At 42.3% G+C, this 19,978-nt stretch overlaps 1 protein-coding gene across 2 annotated transcripts in view; it reads right to left on the reverse strand.

Moving 5' to 3' along the window:
- GPR153 (G protein-coupled receptor 153) overlaps positions 1 to 19,978 on the reverse strand; it is a 140,829-nt gene that overhangs the window by 60,234 nt on the left and 60,617 nt on the right. For both annotated transcript variants that reach the window (XM_077250326.1, XM_077250325.1), the window contains exons 2-3: positions 5,519 to 6,024; positions 2,362 to 2,791 (exon numbers count right to left, since the gene is read on the reverse strand). In XM_077250326.1, coding sequence (XP_077106441.1) covers positions 2,362 to 2,791; positions 5,519 to 5,895 — 807 coding nt within the window. In that variant the 5' untranslated portion in view covers positions 5,896 to 6,024. The remainder of the gene's footprint in view (positions 1 to 2,361; positions 2,792 to 5,518; positions 6,025 to 19,978) is intronic.

Genomic DNA, 19,978 nt, shown 5'->3' on the forward strand with positions numbered 1-19,978 from the left:
AAAAATTACAGACCTCTCCATTCTTTATAGGTGGGAAAACTTTCAAAATCGGCAGTGAATCAAATACTTATTTTCCCCACTGTATATATACTCTGGTATTACAGTACATAGGACAAATCATGGTCTCTTATGAAGGCCAGCCACAGGTGTTACAAGAGTATCATCATAACAAGTCATGTTGCAGGAGAACCAGTGGGCAAACGGAATTGCGCCCCCTAGGCTACGTGCTCTAAATGATGCTGCCAGAAATTTCACAGAGGCATTTGAGAGGTTAATAGCAGCGGGAGGCGCTCCGCTTCAATAGTGAAAATGTTGTAAAACGATCCTGCTTCAGGGCAACGCTGCAGTAGACGGCTGTGTATTCTCTCATTCGAGAGAATAGGGTCATTTATGGACTGACACAATGGAGAAAGTGGAGGAATTATTTTCTCAACTTCTCCATATTGGAAAGAACTGGATCACACTCTGATCAGAGTGTGATCAGAGTGTGATCAGGTTCTCTTGGATAAGGAGAAGATGAAAAAAAAAATTCCATCTTCTCCATTGTGCCAGTGTGTGGAAATGATTTAGGGTACGTCTCCACGGTCCGTTTCGCCGGCGGGATCGCCGCAGCGGCGAAGCCGCTCGGCGCTAAGCCCCACCCCCTTAATGGGACGCGATGGTGCCGGATGTGTACAGTACACATCCGGGATCATCGCACCCCTCGCCATAGGGCCCTGTGATATGCCTTGCGGGGACGCTGCGTCCCCGCAAGGTGTACGGACATGCTGCGTTCTGAAAAGACGCGCAGCATGTCCGGAGTCGCAGGGCCGCCGCGTGCGGGTTTCCACGCATAGTGGAGACGGGATTTCATAAAATCCCCTCCACTATGCTGGAACATCTGGACGCTGCTTGTTTGACGCTGCAGCGTCAAACAAGCAGCGTTTACGTACCGTGGAAACATACCCTAACACAAACTCATTGACGTGCATGGTTGCGTGCGATCCGAATATCGGATCAAACTCGGACATGCTGGATGTTTTTCATCGGACCGGCTTGGTCTAAGGAAAAAAAAAAATCACAGATATGTTCGGCCCCATAGACTAACAATAGTCCGATGTTTTGTCGGATTGCGCTCAGACCGAAAATATGGTCACGTGCACAAGTCCTCAGAAGTATAAACTTCAGTAGTTAAAACATAAGGATACGGTGTTCTTTAAAAACGCAACGAGTTTCAATATAGAATATCATAGGTACAAGAGCTACCCATGAAAACCACAGACAGGCCTCGTACGAGAACATTGATTGCGTGCACGAGCCCTATACACATGGGCAGCATGGTGGCTCAGTGGTTAGCACTGCAGCCTTGCAGCGCTTGGAGTCCTGGGTTCAAATCCCACCAAGGACAACATCTGCAAAGAGTTTGTATGTTCTCTCCGTGTTTGCGTGGGTTTCCTCCGGGCACTCCGGTTTCCTCCCACATTCCAAAGACATGCTGATAGGGAATTTAGATTGTGAGCCCCATTGGGGACAGCGATGATAATGTGTGTAAAGCGCTGCGGAATATGTTAGCGCTATATAAAAATAAAGATTATTATTATTATACACGTTTACAACTTGCCATACATGACTTGTTGCCTATCTCAATAAATTGCCTCCCGTGTGCGTGCGTTTCCTACAGGTGTTAACAAAAGGAGGTTAATCTGATACATACTGCGGGCATATAAACATGGATTTCTTTTTTTAATCTCATATATGCCAAAAGTAAGGACGCTCTGAGTTTTTTTTGGTGACTGCATTCTTCACATTCATCCACACTTGGAAAACGTGAGCTGTGTTTCCATTTTACTTGCTCAGCTTCAATAAATGCTATTAGAGGCAGATGCCGGCTGTATAACACAGCCAGCACCAGCCCGGTACTACGCACCTTCAGCTCCAGAGCCGGCATCATCTACGACAGTACAGAAAAGTATATGTCCAATTATGAGAAGGGGTTAAGATGCATTCATGCTCTGTAGAGTTTACTTATAAAACGAAGGGCATGGCAAAACCAAGCCGTAAAAAGTGTCCGGTTAATGGGCATCATGGCATTTTTTTTTTTGAGCATTCACATCCCCAATATTATATTAAAAATATTTAATAATAATGATGCATACAGTCTCTGCTTCTTCGATTTCTGTCACGCCTCGAGATTTGTGTCTGATAGCAATAAAATAGCCATGGCCAGTCCTAATATTCATTCATAGATTGACCTAATTGATGCCGCTTTGTATGCCAACCTATATATATAAAAAATCAATCTAAGCATCAAACGCTTTAAGTTCACATTGCCAACGGCCAGAACATATACACCCGAACCAGGAAGAATGAGCCCGCACTTACCAGTATTGGGAATCCCATCAGGAAGTCATATATAAATACAATCCCAGATATCAAATAGGTTATCTGCAGGGACGTTTTAATGGGTTCTGATCCATCAATTGATGACCTTCGTTTTCCATGAGCGTCCTCGACCACAATAGTGGGCACATTGAATTTATTTTTGTCAATATTCTGCCCGGTTTGTATAGAGAATGTCTGAAAAAGGGAGATTCCAATGCAGACGACCCCTACCACCACGCTGCCACTGATCAGTAAGAGGAAACACAGTCCGAAGCCCAGTCCAATTTCTGTAACAATAAAGCGGCAGTCCCCGGCATAGAATCTCTGAGTGGGATTGTGCCATCCAACGGCAGGTAAGGTGGAGAGGATGAACGATACCATCCATATTCCCATCACTGTGTGCACGGCTTGCTTCTTTGTATTGCTTAACCTAAGGGTAATAAATGCAAAGTTACCATTAAATAGCATATACAACACTTATTTACAGTAGACAGAATTAAAGAGTATGGCTATCCTATATTGTACTCTAGAGCTGCACTCACTATTCTGCTTGTGCAGTCACTGTGTACATACATTACATTACTGATCCTGTACTGATCCTGAGTTGCATCCTGTATTATACTCCAGAGCTGCACTCACTATTCTGCTGGTGCAGTCACTGTGTACATACATTACATTACTGATCCTGTACTGATCCTGAGTAACATCCTGTATTATACTCCAGAGCTGCACTCACTATTCTGTTGGTGCAGTCATTGTGTACATACATTACATTACTGATCCTGTACTGATGCTGAGTTACATCCTGTATTATACCCCAGAGCTGCACTCACTATTCTGCTGGTGCAGTCACTGTGTACATACATTACATTACTGATCCTGTACTGATCCTGAGTAACATCCTGTATTATACTCCAGAGCTGCACTCACTATTCTGTTGGTGCAGTCATTGTGTACATACGTTACATTACTGATCCTGTACTGATCCTGAGTTACATCCTGTATTATACTCCAGAGCTGCACTCACTATTCTGCTGGTGCAGTCACTGTGTACATACATTACACTACTGATCCTGTACTGATGCTGAGTTACATCCTGTATTATACTCCAGAGCTGCACTCACTATTCTGCTGGTGCAATCACTGTGTACATACATTACATTACTGATCCTGAGTTACATCCTGTATTATACTCCAGAGCTGCACTCACTATTCTGCTGGTGGACTCAATGTGCACATACATCACTTATATTGTACTGATCCTGAGGTACAGCCTGAATTAAACTCCAGAGCTGACAAAACAATGCTACAGGTGACAATCTGCAAAGTTGTTACCCCCTGCTTGTTGTGTACAATGCTTGCTCTGGTGATTAGAATTCTTTGAAATATTTCCGAGCACTGTGCAGAATTTTGAAGGTGAAACTAGCTGTACTAAACTTAACTTAGTTGTTAGGGGTGTGTCTATCATCAAGCATGTTGACAGATTCCAGAAAATATACTGTAGCAGAATTATGAATACAGCTCTGGAGTAAAAAAACCCACAAAGTAAATATTATGTATTTAAAAAGTTTCGCATCTGGTATGAAGGTAGAACACTATGTGGAAGGACTATAAAGCCAGGAATAATGCAATGACAAGGCCAGGCTCTACGTAATTCTCTGCCTATCTGCAGGGGACCTTCACCTTTGTAGTGCTTTTTATATTCCCCCTTCTTTGGTGGAATCGTACACGTCTGTACAAGTCTGATATATTTATCCTGTATGTTCAAGGAGAAAATAAATTCAGGCATCCAGCCATGAATTCATTGTGGATCTGAAGGTCAAAGAAAGAATGTGATCTTACTAGGTCACAGGATCTCATAAATAACCATGGAAATCCACTACAAATGGGAATTTGTGATAGTGACTATTAATATAATGACAGTAACATCCATTAATATGTTACTTGTAGTAACACACAAAACATTAACAATTCCCCTGGAACAATCAATAGAGAAATTTTATATGTTTGCCACGTCTCAAATTTTGCCTTTGACTTCCTCCTCTAGAATTTCCACATTATCCGAAGATAAGGCAGGAATAAAATATTAGCTATCCAATAACAAATATAGACTCTGACACCGACCACACCTACAGATCAATAAATATTAATCACTGGCCACCCCATATCGATTTATAGGCTAATTTATTTTTCGCTTTCATTATTGACCAAAAATATCTACAAAATGGAAGATTAATCAAAAATGGTTAATCTATTCTTAACTTTAACGTGTTTATTTATTCATGTAATGTATATAGTTTAGAAACACTGAGTTGGCTTATCTAGTCATTCTCTGTGCAAGCTTACATTGAGCAGATCCAAAAAAACAGACATTTTATTTCTTGCTGGGGCACCCAACCAGCCCCATCTACCTCCATTTTAGCAAGACATAAGGGCCTGGCCTGGCACTCTCCTTCCCAATATATTGTGGAGAGGAAGAAGACTTGTTTGTCCCTCTCCAACAAATGCCAAACACAAAGCTATTGGGTCAAACTGCAAAATTGGTAGCGAGAAACCTAACTATTAAGCATCATTTATAGTCCTCGTCTACTCATAGGCTCGCATGAGGCAGAAGGACGTTTGGCCTTCTTCAAGATCTTGAACCAGGGGTGAATTATTCTGCCCCCCACTCACTTAAGGTATTGAGTTGAGAGGACGACTATGGATAAGTGTAAGGACTCACATGTTTGTTGCAAAATCCGCTATTCACTACATGTACAGTTTTTTGCTCTAAATACTATGGCTTGTTGGCACCCTCCTGACACTAGGCACCCAGCGTAATTGGGATCAGACATCTTTCAGTTCTCAACCTTCCAACCTTGGTTAAATATCTATGGATATCTCACATGGTAGGTAAAGACCACGCTTCCATATTTTCCAAATGATTAGAATCATGATGTTCCTCTTAAATTTTCCAACATGTAGGCTACATATGGACATTTTTTCGCACTTTTGGGAAGATGTGGCTATATACTGGGGGTCCCTATATTCATTGGAATACATTTAGTGACTAATTTTCATCTATAATACTTGATAGGATAGGGTCATGGAGAGATTGAAATGTTTCTTCACTAAGAACTAGAAATTGAGGTCTTTTTTTTGGATTCTGGAGACCTACCTGTAGTTTACTGGCCAGCGCACCATCCACATACGATGATAGGATAAAGAGGTGACAGAGAAGCAGGTGACAAGGCTTAAGGTGTAGAACGTAGAGACAAACACTTTGCAGACCCCTTCGTTCCATTCATAGTCCGAGTGCTGTTTTCTTAGCTGAACCACCGAGTACATGGTGATGGGTATGGCCATATTAAGGATATGAGTTCCGGCCAATGTGCAGATTAAAAATTCCAAAGGCTTCCATTTCTTCTGTTTGGCACTTATACTAAGAATCCCCCAGGCATTAGCTAAAAGTGAGATCCCTGAACATATTAGCCAGGCTACCGCGTTGTTGTGCAGTCTCTGCTCATCATTCATGGTGGAGGGTGAAGGCACCATTAGGAGAAGATAGTAGTGGATCAAATTTGGAGACCAGGAATAATGTTAAATGCATCTTCTGGTACAAGTTGTTTGACTAGTGGAACTGTGTTCTGGAAAATAACAATATACCCATTGTGGTTGGGAAACCTGTAAGATATAAATATGTGAAGATTATATTAACAAAATATCGCAGTGCAGGTATCATTGCTGTATCACAGTTTAATTCTGAGCAGTGGGAAGAAACCAATAGCTATGTGCCCATACTGTACCGCTGTATGCCATGGATGTCTACATTGCAGTTGCAATGGGAGAGATGGGTGACAACTGCTCTGAGCAGAAACCAGTTTTATAGAAGTGGTTGTCACAATACCAGTCCATTTAACCATTAATTTTACTTTGCAAGCACTCTATAATATTGGTCCCATGAACAAGAATATAAGTACTATACCTCTTCCTCCAATGTACGAGAACATAACTAATGTAATACTGTCCCCTTTTTACAAGCGTATGACTACTGTACTACTACGTCCAATGTACGAGAATATAACTACTATAACACTGATCCTATGCACAAGAATAAAGCTACTATAATACTACTAAACTCTATACAGTGTGGGCCGTGTATATGGATACACCTAAATAAAATGGGAATGTTTGGTGATATCAACTTCCTGTTTGTGGCACATTAGTATATAGGAGGGGGAAAACTTTTCAAGATGGGTGGTGACCATGGCGACCATTTGAAGTCGGCCATTTTGGATGCAACTTTATAAATGGCCCATCCAGGTGTATCCATATAAATGGCCCACCCAGGTATATCCATATAATTGGCCCACCCTGTATACAAAAATATAAGTACTATAATAATATTACCCATGTACAAGAATATAACTACCATAATACTGCCTCTACATACAAGAATATAACTATAATACTGCCCCAATGAACAAGAATATAACTACTATAATACTGCCCCAATGTACAAGAATATAACTACTGTAATACTGCCCCTATGTACAAGAATATAACTAATCTGATACGGCCCTACGTTCAAGAATATAACTACTATATTACTGCCCTCATGTACAAGAATATAACTACTATAATACTGCCCCTATGAACAGTAATATAACTACTATAATACTGCCCCTATGTACAGGAATATAACTAATATAATACTGCCCCTACGTACAAGAATATAACTACTATAATACTGCTCCTATGTACAAGAATATAACTACTATAATACCGCCCCTATGTACAAGAATATATAACTACTATAATACTACCCCTATGTACAAAAATATAACTACTATAATACTGCCCCTATGTACAAGAGTATAACTACTATAATACTGCTCCCTATGTACAAGAATATAAGAATATAACTACTATAATACTGCTCCTATGTATAAAAATCTAAATAATATAATACTGACCCTATGTACAAGAATATAACTACTATAATACTGCCCTTATGTACAAGAATATAACTACTATAATATCGCCCCTATGTACAAGAATATATAACTACTATAATACTGTCTCCTATGTACAGGAATAACACTACTATAATACTGCCTCTTATGTACAAGAATATAACTACTATAATATTAATATAACAATGCTTCTTCCCATTAGAAAATATATATATACTATTTGGACAAAATGATTCCTATCCTACTGCCCCTTAGGGTGAAAAATGTGGATCTGAACAGATAGAAGAATGTTCTTGACCAAAGTGTCAAATCCAGGAAGAGACATGGTGATGTAAAACGGGTCTATCAAAAGCCAGTCATCCAGTTCCATCCTATCTGTAGGTAACAGCTGCTGTCCTCAGGGATGACGTTCTCTCTCAGGACACTGAGTTTCACTTGTAGGAAAGTGCAATTTCCTATCATAAGTGCTCTACATTTTCCTTCAGTTTTTCAATCTGAGCTGTAACTGTGTCTGTAATGTCTTTCTGCGGAGATATTTTGTCTTAAAGCCTAAAGCCTTGAACATCAATCTGAACACCTTTTTCTCAAAGTACAGAATGTAATAAAACGATGAATCACCAAAGTGTGGGTTTCATAATGCAACAGATAAAAATAACCTGAACGCTGATACTTCTGTCAAGTGACCTTTACATCTTAATAATCACACTAATCTCCATGCCAGGCATAATCTTTTAAAGAACTTGTTTAAATGGAAGATATATATTTGGTCTCTGAGCAGCTTCTATCTTCTAGATATTTTGGGGAAAAAATATATTACCATACTTCATTGAAAACCATATCGAACGAACACTCATATCTCTGGTTGGAATTGTTCTACGATGAACATTTTTATGTTTTTTTCGCTCCTCTAATCATCTTGGACAAGATTTTAAAACTGTGAGTTTCAAACTCTTTTAGTTCAACAGAAAAGTAAAAACATTTCTTATATGCCCGAAACTTATGGCAAAGCACGAGTGACCTGTTGACGTACATCCCAAACCTTTCCGTTCTTAGTTTTTGGACACGTACACAAAATGATGTGGTGCTCCAAGAATGCAACAATTGTACTTTGAGGCTTATTGGGCCAACATTTGCCAATATTTACAGTGCAAATTTGGGAAATTTTGGGAAGGCTAGGAATGTCCCAAAAATGCTAATTAAACCCTTTATGCTATTCTTTGCCCAATTTGTACTCCGGTTGAATAAATGATCCCCTTCCTACAATGTTCCATGATATGGTGTCTCCTTATGTGGCAGAGGGGTCTTCGAATTTCCCCTTTACCAGGGTCTGGGTGTAACTTGTACTTCTGCACAGATATTTGCTAACGAGGAAAAACAATAAATTGTCAAGATTAAGACATAAAACGAGTAGTTTTGTTACGGCTACTTTCATGAAAGTTTCTCATTCTTTACCGAGATCCCTATGAATTGGTTTTCGGAGAGTTCTTCAGTGGATACATTTTTATTGTGTCGGGAAATAAGGTATGCTTAGGTCAGGTGAGGATTTCCATATCCATGGATCATTATAAACCCACTAGACTGTGGCCCGATTCTAATGCATCGGGTATTCTAGAATATGCATGTCCCCGTAGTATGTGATTCGCGGCAGACTGTGCCCGTCGCTGATTGGTCGAGGCAACCTTTATGACATCATCGTCGCCATGGCAACCATTATGACATCATCGTCGCCATGCTGTGCCCATCTCTGATTGGTCGAGGCCGCCCGACAAACCGTCGACCATTCCATATAAGGTATGGTCTACAAACCGCCAACCACTCCATATAAGGTATGGTCTACAAACCGCCGACCACTCCATATAAGGTATGGTCTACAAACCGCCGACCACTCCATATAAGGTATGGTCTACAAACCGCCGACCACTCCATATAAGGTATCCTGTTTGTAGACCATACCTTATATGGAGTGATTTCCAGGACAGACAGACAGACAGACAGACAGACAGACAGAAAGACAGACAGACAGACAGACAGACAGACAGACAGACAGACGGAAAAACCCTTAGACAATTATATATATAGATGGGCTGCAGTACATCCTGGATAATGGGGTGCCCCATCTCATACAGATCACTGTCAACCACCCCTCCTCTGGGTTTTGATTCCACTTCAGAAGTTCCATCACAATATTACATGGCACTAACTCAAATACATCAGTTTATCACAAACTGTCTTATTTTTGTGGTTTATTGGACCTGGAATGGAAAATTGGTTTTCAAGTGTTATCCTTGTTTTCTAATTTGCAAATAGTGGAAAGTTTACATACCAGAAGTATAGCCCTTGTGGCTCTTAAAGGAGACTGAAGACAAAGGGGCACAACCTAGGTGGGCTTCATCCTTCCACGTAGTCATAGCAAATATTACAGAGGGGGAACCTAAGGGACCGTAACATTGGAAGCTTGGTGGCATGAACAAAGCAGCAGGCTACATTAAAGCAATCCATATATGGAAACAGTACAGTATTCACATCCACCGCACGAAACGGCCAAAAACGGGCAATTATGATAAAAATGCAAGTATATAAAATCCATCTGTAGACAACATCTCCTTATGTCAGGCATGTGAAACAAAACGTTTCCAATTAGACCGGCCATGGAAAATGTGATTCAGTGGTTTTCAGTTGAGCCAAATACAGGAAACTTATTTCAGTAGAAAGCAAAAGTATGCACCCGAAAATTACATGTTGCCTTTTTTTTTATGGAAAAACCCTGGCGGCAAGGGGTTAATGCAAAATATACAAAACACTGTACATTGCGGAATCCAGGAGAAGTGATGTGTGATGAGGACCGGCCCCAGATCGTGTTTATGTTGCAGCTTGTTGCACAATGTTCTCTATAGGGAACAAAGAAAACTTTTTCTTTTTTTAGTTAGCGACTTGGGATATGAGATGGATGCACAGAGAGATAGAGTAGTGCGCAGCGAGGCATTCATGATTGATTTTCTGAGCAAACAGATCTGCTCTGAAAGAAAGGCAAGAGCAGGTCAGCCACATCGCTACAAAATACCCATTTTTTTTTTATATAATGGCGTGGTCATATCCACTTTTAAAGGGATCCGGATTCTAAAAAAAAGAATTTCTACTCTACAAACAATTTTATTTTAAACTTAATATTCTCAAAAGTTTCAGCTGTTTGATTTTTTAAAATAGCTTTATAGTGATAGGAGTTTTGTTATTTCCTATACAAGCTTCAAATTCCCTATATGAATAGAAATGAATCAGATGTTGGCTACCTGTAGTCACCACTAGAGGGTGCTTACGAGCTCGCTGTATATAGCGTATACATTCATTTCATAAATCAATAGTACACATGGAAATAAATAACTTTGTAGTATATCTTATCAGAGACATCTGTTTCTTTCTCCTACAGAACTGATTTTTAACTCTCAATACCAACATATGCTCTGGCTCAATTTTTTTGGGCTAGTTTTTGTACCTTGGACAAACAAAGGGCGTTGCTTCCCTTTTTTGGGCTGTTCATTTGTTTGTATAGCTTTCCACAGGCAGGAGCCTGAGCAGTCAGTCAGGACCCAGGTCTTAGGCCTTCTTCACACGTCCCGGCGACTCCAGTACAGGAAAAACCAGTACTAGTGAGATCTGTGGTCAGTGTGCCATGGTCTTCAGCTGTAAGCGCCTGGGAACAGCGCAAACTGTAACACTTTTTCCCAGGCGCCGACAACTGTGGAAGAGCTGCTCTGCTGACGTGAAGCAGCTGAACCACTGGCAGGAGCGGTCAATTCTCAAAATCAGATCATAGATGATTATATAGATTTTTGTTCACTTTGGGGATTATTAGAATTTAATTTCGCCATTTTATTCTAGCCATACTAATGTATCCAATAGATTTTTAGGAACTCTACTCAAAATCTTTGTCAAACTAACCTTAGATATCTCGTACAAAAAGGTATCAGGCCAGTTAAATTTCAACTAGTCTAGTGTCTATGATCTGTCCGACATAAGCAGCGCCAGATTACTAATTAGGTATAGTAGGCACCAGCCTACTGGCCCTGTGTCTTTTGGGGGTCATGTGTAAGGGATGAAAAAATAACATTGATTTGATGTTGAAAGAAATTCACAAGCAGTGTGCTGGCAGTTAGGGCCAGCTGGAGCCACGCAGCTCCGATGTGAACATTAGTAAGCGGCAGTGAAATGCTGTTTCGGATATTGTCAGGTACATTTCAGAATTCATAAGTAGCAGCAGAAGCAGCGATCCTCAAAGACAATATCGACTCTTTAACGAGCCTTGCAATATGACTTCGGATAAAAGCCAAACCAGAATCTCAATTTGCAGACGCAGTATGTCAAGATGTTGTAAATTGAGATTCTGGTTTTGCTTTTATCCTAAGTCACACTGCAAGGCTCGTTAAAGAGTCGATATTGACTGTTAGGATTGCCACTTCCAGTAGGTGGCACTAGAGTTCTAGTCCTCTTTCTTTTCTATTTAATTTCCCAGAGGAGCATGCATGGCCTATAAGTCTCCTCAATCTGACATTACATGCCTGGCTTGTCCCTCTCCACAAGGAAAACTGTTACCCCTTACAACCATGGTGACATGTTAAAATCTGAATATAAATGTAGACTTCCAGTCCCACCGATGGCTGAAGACAGGAAACAGCTTGAATTCAACATAGTAAATGAAATATTTTTAGGTTTAGTTTCCCTTTAACTCCGAGACAAAATCTCATGATGCACAGCACACTGACACATACAGGCTGAAAAAAAAAGTGACAAAATCAGCAAATAATCCAAATAATTTCCCATCATTAAAGCATTTACTAAATTAATTCTAATTATTAAAATGGGGAAATCCATGTGCAAATTATCGTCAGCTCTTTGGGTGAACCACAAGAAAACCGGAGTCTGATGAAAAAGATTTTATTTTTTTGAAAAGCTTTTCTCGAGGTGCCTGTCTTATCAGAAGTGAAGAATAAATGATTCAATACTTTCTTTTCTAATAATAGCGGCGCTTAAAGTGGAACTAACGCGATCCGGGCCGCTTAATATAATCTGATTCTGATTAAGAATTTATACGGCCCACATACAGCTCCAAATGAGAAAAAGATTGAACGTCTATCTCCCGATATGAGAATGGGATTCTGAATAATGTATTTTACCACGCTCAATACATCACCTTAGAAATAATGGATTTATTATGTTTTTTGTCAGTGGGTAGGAAGATGTTTTTTTTTCTCAAGAAAAAATAAGCCTGGAAAAGTTCACATCGGAACTTTTTTCCATATGAAGAGCAGGTGTATTCTGCAGAGAACGCCACCACATAGGACGCGTTTTCTAGTGGAAACTGCTCCACTTTGGGGAGTTTTTGGAGGAGTTTTTTTTAAGAGTTTTTGCATTTTTTCTAAATCATTTTTCAAAGCCTTTTGATTGGCCATTGACTAGTTTGGAGCGTTTTTCCATCAAAGAAGTGACATGCACTTTCATTCGCCCCACCAGATTTTTTTTTTCTTTTGGAAACAAGAAGCAGGAAAAAAAATGCTAAAAAAACTGAACGAATGAATAGCAAGTTGTTTTACTATAGAAATGGAAAGCAGAATCTTTCTAGAGTTTTTCGAGCGTTTTTTCATGCAAGTTCGCACCAAAAGGCTCCTAATGAAAAACTATGTGTGCATATTCACTAATTCTGCAGATTTACCCAAAATCTCAGTATAATGATCTTCAGATATTTCGCATTAGTGAAAAGAGGGATCAGACTGGATTTCAACCAGTCTGATCCTATTACTCTGTCTGAGACAAGCAGCGCTAGTAATGCCTGTCAGTCACTCCTCTCCGCTCTACATAGAAGCACCATGCCATACGGGCAGCCTTGGTGAAGAAATATTTAGAATTGGTCCAAAGTTTATAAACAGTGGGTTTAGGAGGAAATAAACATCAGGTTAGGCCCTGGACAATCCAAAAACAGATCTCCTACTCCACCTTCTCCTCCTCCTCCCAGGCCATCTGTAACAAGTACTCTGTGCAGATTTCAGTGTTAAACCCAAAGGAGGGAGCTAATGAGAGAATAAAAGTGATCCACAAGAGGACCCTAAATGGCTATATATTACACAGACTACAAAATAAATTGGATAGGCTTGTGCAATACTTTTTTTCCCCTGTGGAGGCACTGCAGAGAAACTGAATACATACTGCCAGGTTCCTGGATAATATGAGAACCCTATATTTTTTAAATTATTCTACTTAAAAGAGTCTTATTTATCAAGAGACTATAAGCAATGGAAAAACTGGCCTTATTTCTGTCAATCAAAGCTCCGCTATCATTTCTGCTTTGGAAATATGAGCGTCACCCTGTGATTTGTTATCATAGACAATACGGCCTAGATTTGTGAAGAATGGTTAATGTGTTTTCTGTGGATCCTGAGATTCAACTCTACTGTATTCACTCATTCACCGTCTACAAAGAGCCTTTGTGGAGCTAGTATCTACCGCCATATGGTCACTACATAGGTACGATACTGGTCTCTCTGTAGTGGATTTATTAACAGCATGGTAAAATTGTTTAGTCACTATGGAGTTACAATGAACAAGGTCATGGTATGGCAGTAATAGTTGGGATTTGTGTTGAGGTAATTTGGGGCTTTATATAGTGTTTTGTTGATTAACAGAATGCAGGTAATATTTATGTCATGCTGTTATGGTCTTCAGTAAGGAAGAGGGGCCTCAAACGGTCCCTGGAACTAGGATCCTAACCATCCCAGTTCCGGGGGTACTCTTAAAGGTAGAGAGGCCTGAGTCTCCAACCTTACTATGCTACTGTAAAAACCCTAATCTGTCCCCACCCCAACCCATGAGGAATGGGACAGAAATGAAAGGTAAACCAGACACAAAACAGGGATAACGGAATACCTCTATCATACAAAAACATTAAATAACAATTGGGAGGAGCATAGGGACAGGGAGGAATAAACTAAATGGAAAAAGGGAACAGGTGATGAACACACACGTACAACTTCAACTCCAAAATTCAACTACTTAGCTTTAGCACACAGCACAGGAAGATAAACATCCAATAGCAACAACAAACTCCTATTCAGCACAGCATCTCCTAAGAGTAAAGAAGCAGGATTTTCACTGGCAATGCAGAGAGGGTCTGGCCAGGTATTATAGGAAGAATTACAATCAGATCAGAAGCAGCTGAAATGGAGCTGCATGTTTCTGACCAGCATAGAAAGGGTCGTTAACCTCTTCAGCAGTAAAGGAAACCAAATTAAATTTATATGGGATCAAAACACCCAGAATAAATGGAAGATATGCAATTCACAATATGCAGTGATATTCTACCCCCAGATTTTGCAGTTTGGAGTGACACACTCATGACAATTTAACCACTATAAGATTGTAAACATTCTTTAAAGAGGACCTTTCACCAAATTGTTCATGTTGAACTGGACCCCATAATGTAATAGTGGTTGCAGAGTGGAATAAAACTCTATTTTTTATTTTGCCTCTCTGTTGCAGACATATTAGCAATCAAAGTTTTGGCAACTCATGAGTTAACTTTTACGTCCAAGTGGGTGTTATAATATAACTCGCCCCCAGTGATAACAATTCATACAGGGAGAAGTGCTCGGCTCCAGTGATAACAACTCATATAGGGAGAAGTGCTCGCCCCAGTGATAACTCATATAGGGAGAAGTGCTCACCCCAGTGATAACAACTCATATAGGGAGAAGTGCTCACCCCCAGTGATAACAACTCATATAGGGAGAAGTGCTCACCCCCAGTGATAACAACTCATATAGGGAGAAGTGCTCGCCCCCAGTGATAACAATTCATATAGAGAGAAGTGCTCACCCCCAGTGATAACAACTCATATAGGGAGAAGTGCTCACCCCAGTGATAACAACTCATATAGGGAGAAGAAGTGCTCGTCCCCAGTGATAACAACTCATATAGGGAGAAGAAGTGCTCACCCCCAGTGATAACAACTCATATAGAGAGAAGTGCTCGTCCCCAGTGATAACAACTCATATAGGGAGAAGTGCTCACCCCAGTGATAACAACTCATACAGGGAGAAGTGCTCGCCCCCAGTGATAACAACTCATATAGGGAGAAGTGCTCACCCCCAGTGATAACAACTCATATAGGGAGAAGTGCTCGCCCCCAGTGATAACTCATACAGGGAGAAGTGCTCGCCCCCAGTGATAACAACTCATATAGGGAGAAGAAGTGCTCGCCCCCAGTGATAACAACTCATATAGGTAGAAGAAGTGCTCACCCCCAGTGATAACTCATACAGGGAGAAAAAGTGCTCACCCCCAGTGATAACAACTCATATAGGGAGAACAAGTGCTCGCCCCCAGTGATAACAACTCATATAGGTAGAAGAAGTGCTCACCCCCAGTGATAACAACTCATATAGGTAGAAGAAGTGCTCACCCCCAGTGATAACTCATACAGGGAGAAGAAGTGCTCACCCCCAGTGATAACAACTCATATAGGGAGAAGAAGTGCTCGCCCCCCAGTGATAACAACTCATATAGGGAGAAGTGCTCACCCCCAGTGATAACAACTCATACAGGGAGAAGTGCTCACCCCCAGTGATAACAACTCATATAGGGAGAAGAAGTGCTCGCCCCCAGTGATAACAACTCATATAGGTAGAAGTGCTCACCCCCAGTGATAACAACTCATATAGGGAGAAGAACACACCTCCAGTGATAACAACTCATGTAGGGAGAAGAAGTGCTCACCCCCAGTGATAACAACTCATATAGGGAGAAAAAGTGCTCACCCCCAGTGATAACAACTCATATAGAGAGAAGAAGTGCTCGCCCCCAGTGATAACAACTCATATAGGGAGAAGAAGTGCTCGCCCCCAGTGATAACAACTCATATAGGGAGAAGTGCTCGCCCCCCGTGATAACAACTCATATAGGAAGAAAAAGTGCTCGCCTCCAGTGATAACAACTCATATAGGAAGAAGTGCTCGCCCCCAGTGATAACAACTCATATAGGGAGAAGTGCTCGCCCCCAGTGATAACAACTCATATAGGGAGAAGAAGTGCTCGCCCCCAGTGATAACAACTCATATATGGAGAAGTGCTCGCCCCCAGTGATAACAACTCATATAGGGAGAAGAAGTGCTCGCCCCCAGTGATAACAACTCATATAGGGAGAAATGCTCACCCCCAGTGATAACAACTCATACAGGGAGAAGTGCTCACCCCCAATGATAACTCATATAGGGAAAAGTGCTCGCCCCCAGTGATAACAACTCATACAGGGAGAAGTGCTCACCCCCAGTGATAACAACTCATATAGGAAGAAGTGCTCACCCCCAGTGATAATAACTCATATAGTGAGAAGTGCTCGCCCCCAGTGATAACAACTCATATAGGGAGAAGAAGTGCTCGCCCCCAGTGATAACAACTCATATAGTGAGAAGTGCTCGTGGAGCGCCCCCACACCGCCGCAGGGCCGAGGGGTACCCGGAGCCGGGCCTCTGAGTCTCAGTTCTGGGGTTGTCACGGTGGCTAGACCCGGTCCGTGGCCCTGTCTGTCAGTGGGGGACGTCCGGTGCAATAAGGGGTGTTGTAACGGTGCAGTTGTGGGGTGCAGGTCGCGGTAAATAATGAGGACACCAGGTTGCAGTCTCTTTACCTCTTTACTGAAGATCTCTGGGTCCTCAATCCAGAATACGGCTCACCAGGCTGCGCAAGTCCGGCCGGTCCAATGACACTTCCAGAGTTCTCTTCACAGGAGGAAATCTGTGCCGTCCCCCTAGCGCTATGTGTTGTAGTCCTTCCCTGCTGTGCTTACGGAAAGTACCCCACAACTGTTGTGTCTGTTTCTGATGTTCCCTCACAACTCGACTAGATGATGTTCTGCTAATCCTCCGTCCCTCCCTGAGGTTCGGGTAGGAACGGCACCCGTTTGACGGGTAGGCCTGGAGTTCTTCCGGGACCCTAGAGACGCCCCTCTCCCACAATTGCCTCCCAAGACTTCATAGGTGATTTGAGTTAGACAGCCCGCCTGAGACTGACTGTCCTGCCGCTGTTTGGAGTATTGCTTGAAGCTGAATGTTATTCTACTCCCTCGGCGTTCCGGCCACCGGTAGTGCGCCTCAGTAGGATGTTGCTTCGGTCTTACAGCACGACTCCTACTGGTATTTCTCCTTTGCGTGATCCCGTTTCTCACTCAGCACAATCTATCTCTCTTCTAATCCTTTCTTGGGCACCGCCGCTACCTGGAGCAGGCACGGTCCCGTTACGTTCGTTCTCGTTGCCAAGCCTCTGTCAGGATCCCACCCCTGACAGAGACCCTACTGTATCTTCCCCTACAACACCCTCTGCCACAAGGTGTTGCCTGGTTCCAACCCAGTCAGCTTTCTGATCTAACTTCCTGCCTGACCCCCAGTTTACCCACTATGGTGGGGAGTGGCCTAATGAATAGCACCCTTAGCTCCCCCCGGAGGCCCGGCTGTGAAATGTATTGGTGTCTGTGATACCTGATCAGATGAACTACTTCAGTGCCATCGGACGCACCATAGCTCCCCATAGTGGCGGAGCCACAGTACTGCAACGACCAGGACTCTGGGGCGCTGCACTCCCCCCTGGTTAAACACAGTACTCCGGGACTGAGAAGAAAACAACAATACAAGTTTAGCAAAAAGACATACAATTTTTGTTGAGTGCAAATAACAATACGTATACTTGAACAAGCTTCCCTTTATGGGAGGTGAGAATACTTGAACGTTACAAAACATGGTTAAACATTAAACATTATAAATTACAGGCTATAAATAACTCCTGTTACCCAACCGGGTATTCTACTAAGTGCAAAAATTGCTGAACAATACTTTAACATTGCCTTTAAGGACATACACTCTGTATCCACCAAAGACCTTCCTATAATCACATTATAAGGTAAATTAACTTTTTTCATTCTCCTTCTTTGAATCTGCAGGACCGCCTGTCCTATCGGCACCAGACCTACTGCCTCTCCTTTCTGTTACAGGACCGCCCCGTTCAGCCAGGGCCTACTGCCTTTTCAACTTCTATACACAGTATAGATCATAACATTACTTTCAGTTTTAGAAGCACTGAGCCGTCTACGTATGGCTCCTAGGAGGACTCACTACCCAACCCCTACGGGTTCACTTTCTGTCTTCTGTAACACATTATTAACTCTTTCTTTACAATAACTAACTTACTATGGAGGACTCAGGGTTTACCTTCTATCCCTAGTTTCTTATCAACATTCTCAACTATCCCCTTATAACATCAATCTTCATTACTATTTTCTTTCTGGAAACATCATCTGCATTTCTCTACATTTAACCAATCAAATACATATAACTTTTACATGTAAGAATTATCATCACTTTCGCTCATCAAGACATTATTGCTATCCATCAATCTTAAAGCAATACGATTCTTCAAATATACACGTGGATGTCCCCTTTAAGAAGGGACCAAATCTTCAGGAGGTAGCATTTGTTCTCTAGCTACCAGTCCATACTCAGCAAAGGCTCCGGTGCGGTATCTTCGCAAAGAGTCTCTTTCTAAGTAAAACCAGTAGGAAACACCCTTAAGAAGGTGTGAACTATGTACAAGAAGTTTGTATCATGCACTGTTCATGATTGCGGCAGTTTTTTAAGACTTGTGCAAAAACTTAGAAAAAATAAACAAAACAACAAGGATCCCGGGTCAACAAAGGGATCCATAAGGAATTAACCCTGAACGGGTTTAGCAGCAACAGTAAACAGTAACTATATACATACTCATGGTATCGAGGTTTATTCTTACTCAGGTGGCCTTGGCCCCTGGCCCCCGACTACTGTGGCACGGATACCAGCGGCAGGCCCCGCAGGGACCACCAGGTCACCCGGTGTCTGAATTTGAAGACTGACCTTGCTTGCGAGTTCAGCAGCCGCTACTACGCGTACGGTGGTGATGGTCACAAGATCTGACAAATCCGGATCTGTCATGATCGGGGCAACAGGTGAGGCCCCCTCAGGTTCACATCGCCGAACATCCCGAGCACACCATCCTCGTGTGCTCCTGTGACGGGTGTACGTCACCTGGTCCCCCCTTCGTAGTGGATCGCCATTCCGGTCGCAGCAGGGAGTCTTCACATTGTAACTTGTAACAAAGACGTCAGTGGGTAGCCCCGGCTCCTGGATGGAACCCCAACCCCTCTTTGGGTGGAAGGCCAACACAGTCCCCCGCTTTACCACGCCTTTCCTGCCCTGCACAGACTTTCTGCGTTGCGTTTCCGGGTGTTCAACCTCGTCTCGATCCTTCCAGTGATGGATTAGGCATTGCTTATATTGCTCCCAAATAAGCACGGCAAGGGTGAGGCCGTCCTCCTGGGCTCCACCTGGCCCGGTCCAGGGGGTGGCCCACCGGAGGACCACCCCGTCTGGGCCCACATCTATGGGTTCTCCCATCTGGGTTGGTAGTGGAGGCACTAGCTTCCCCATCGTGCTAGAGGTGAGGATCACCCGCTCCACCGAGAAGAAACGATTATTGCTGGGGTGAGGAACGCTCACAGGAGCGGGATCGATCAGGGGAACCGGATCGGTCAGGGGAGCAGAATCGGCCGGGGGAGTAGGGGCGCTTTCCATACCTGCGCCTGATATGATTCCATC

This window comes from Ranitomeya variabilis, chromosome 4 (assembly GCF_051348905.1).
Source record: "Ranitomeya variabilis isolate aRanVar5 chromosome 4, aRanVar5.hap1, whole genome shotgun sequence".
Classification (NCBI taxonomy): Eukaryota; Metazoa; Chordata; class Amphibia; order Anura; family Dendrobatidae; genus Ranitomeya; species Ranitomeya variabilis.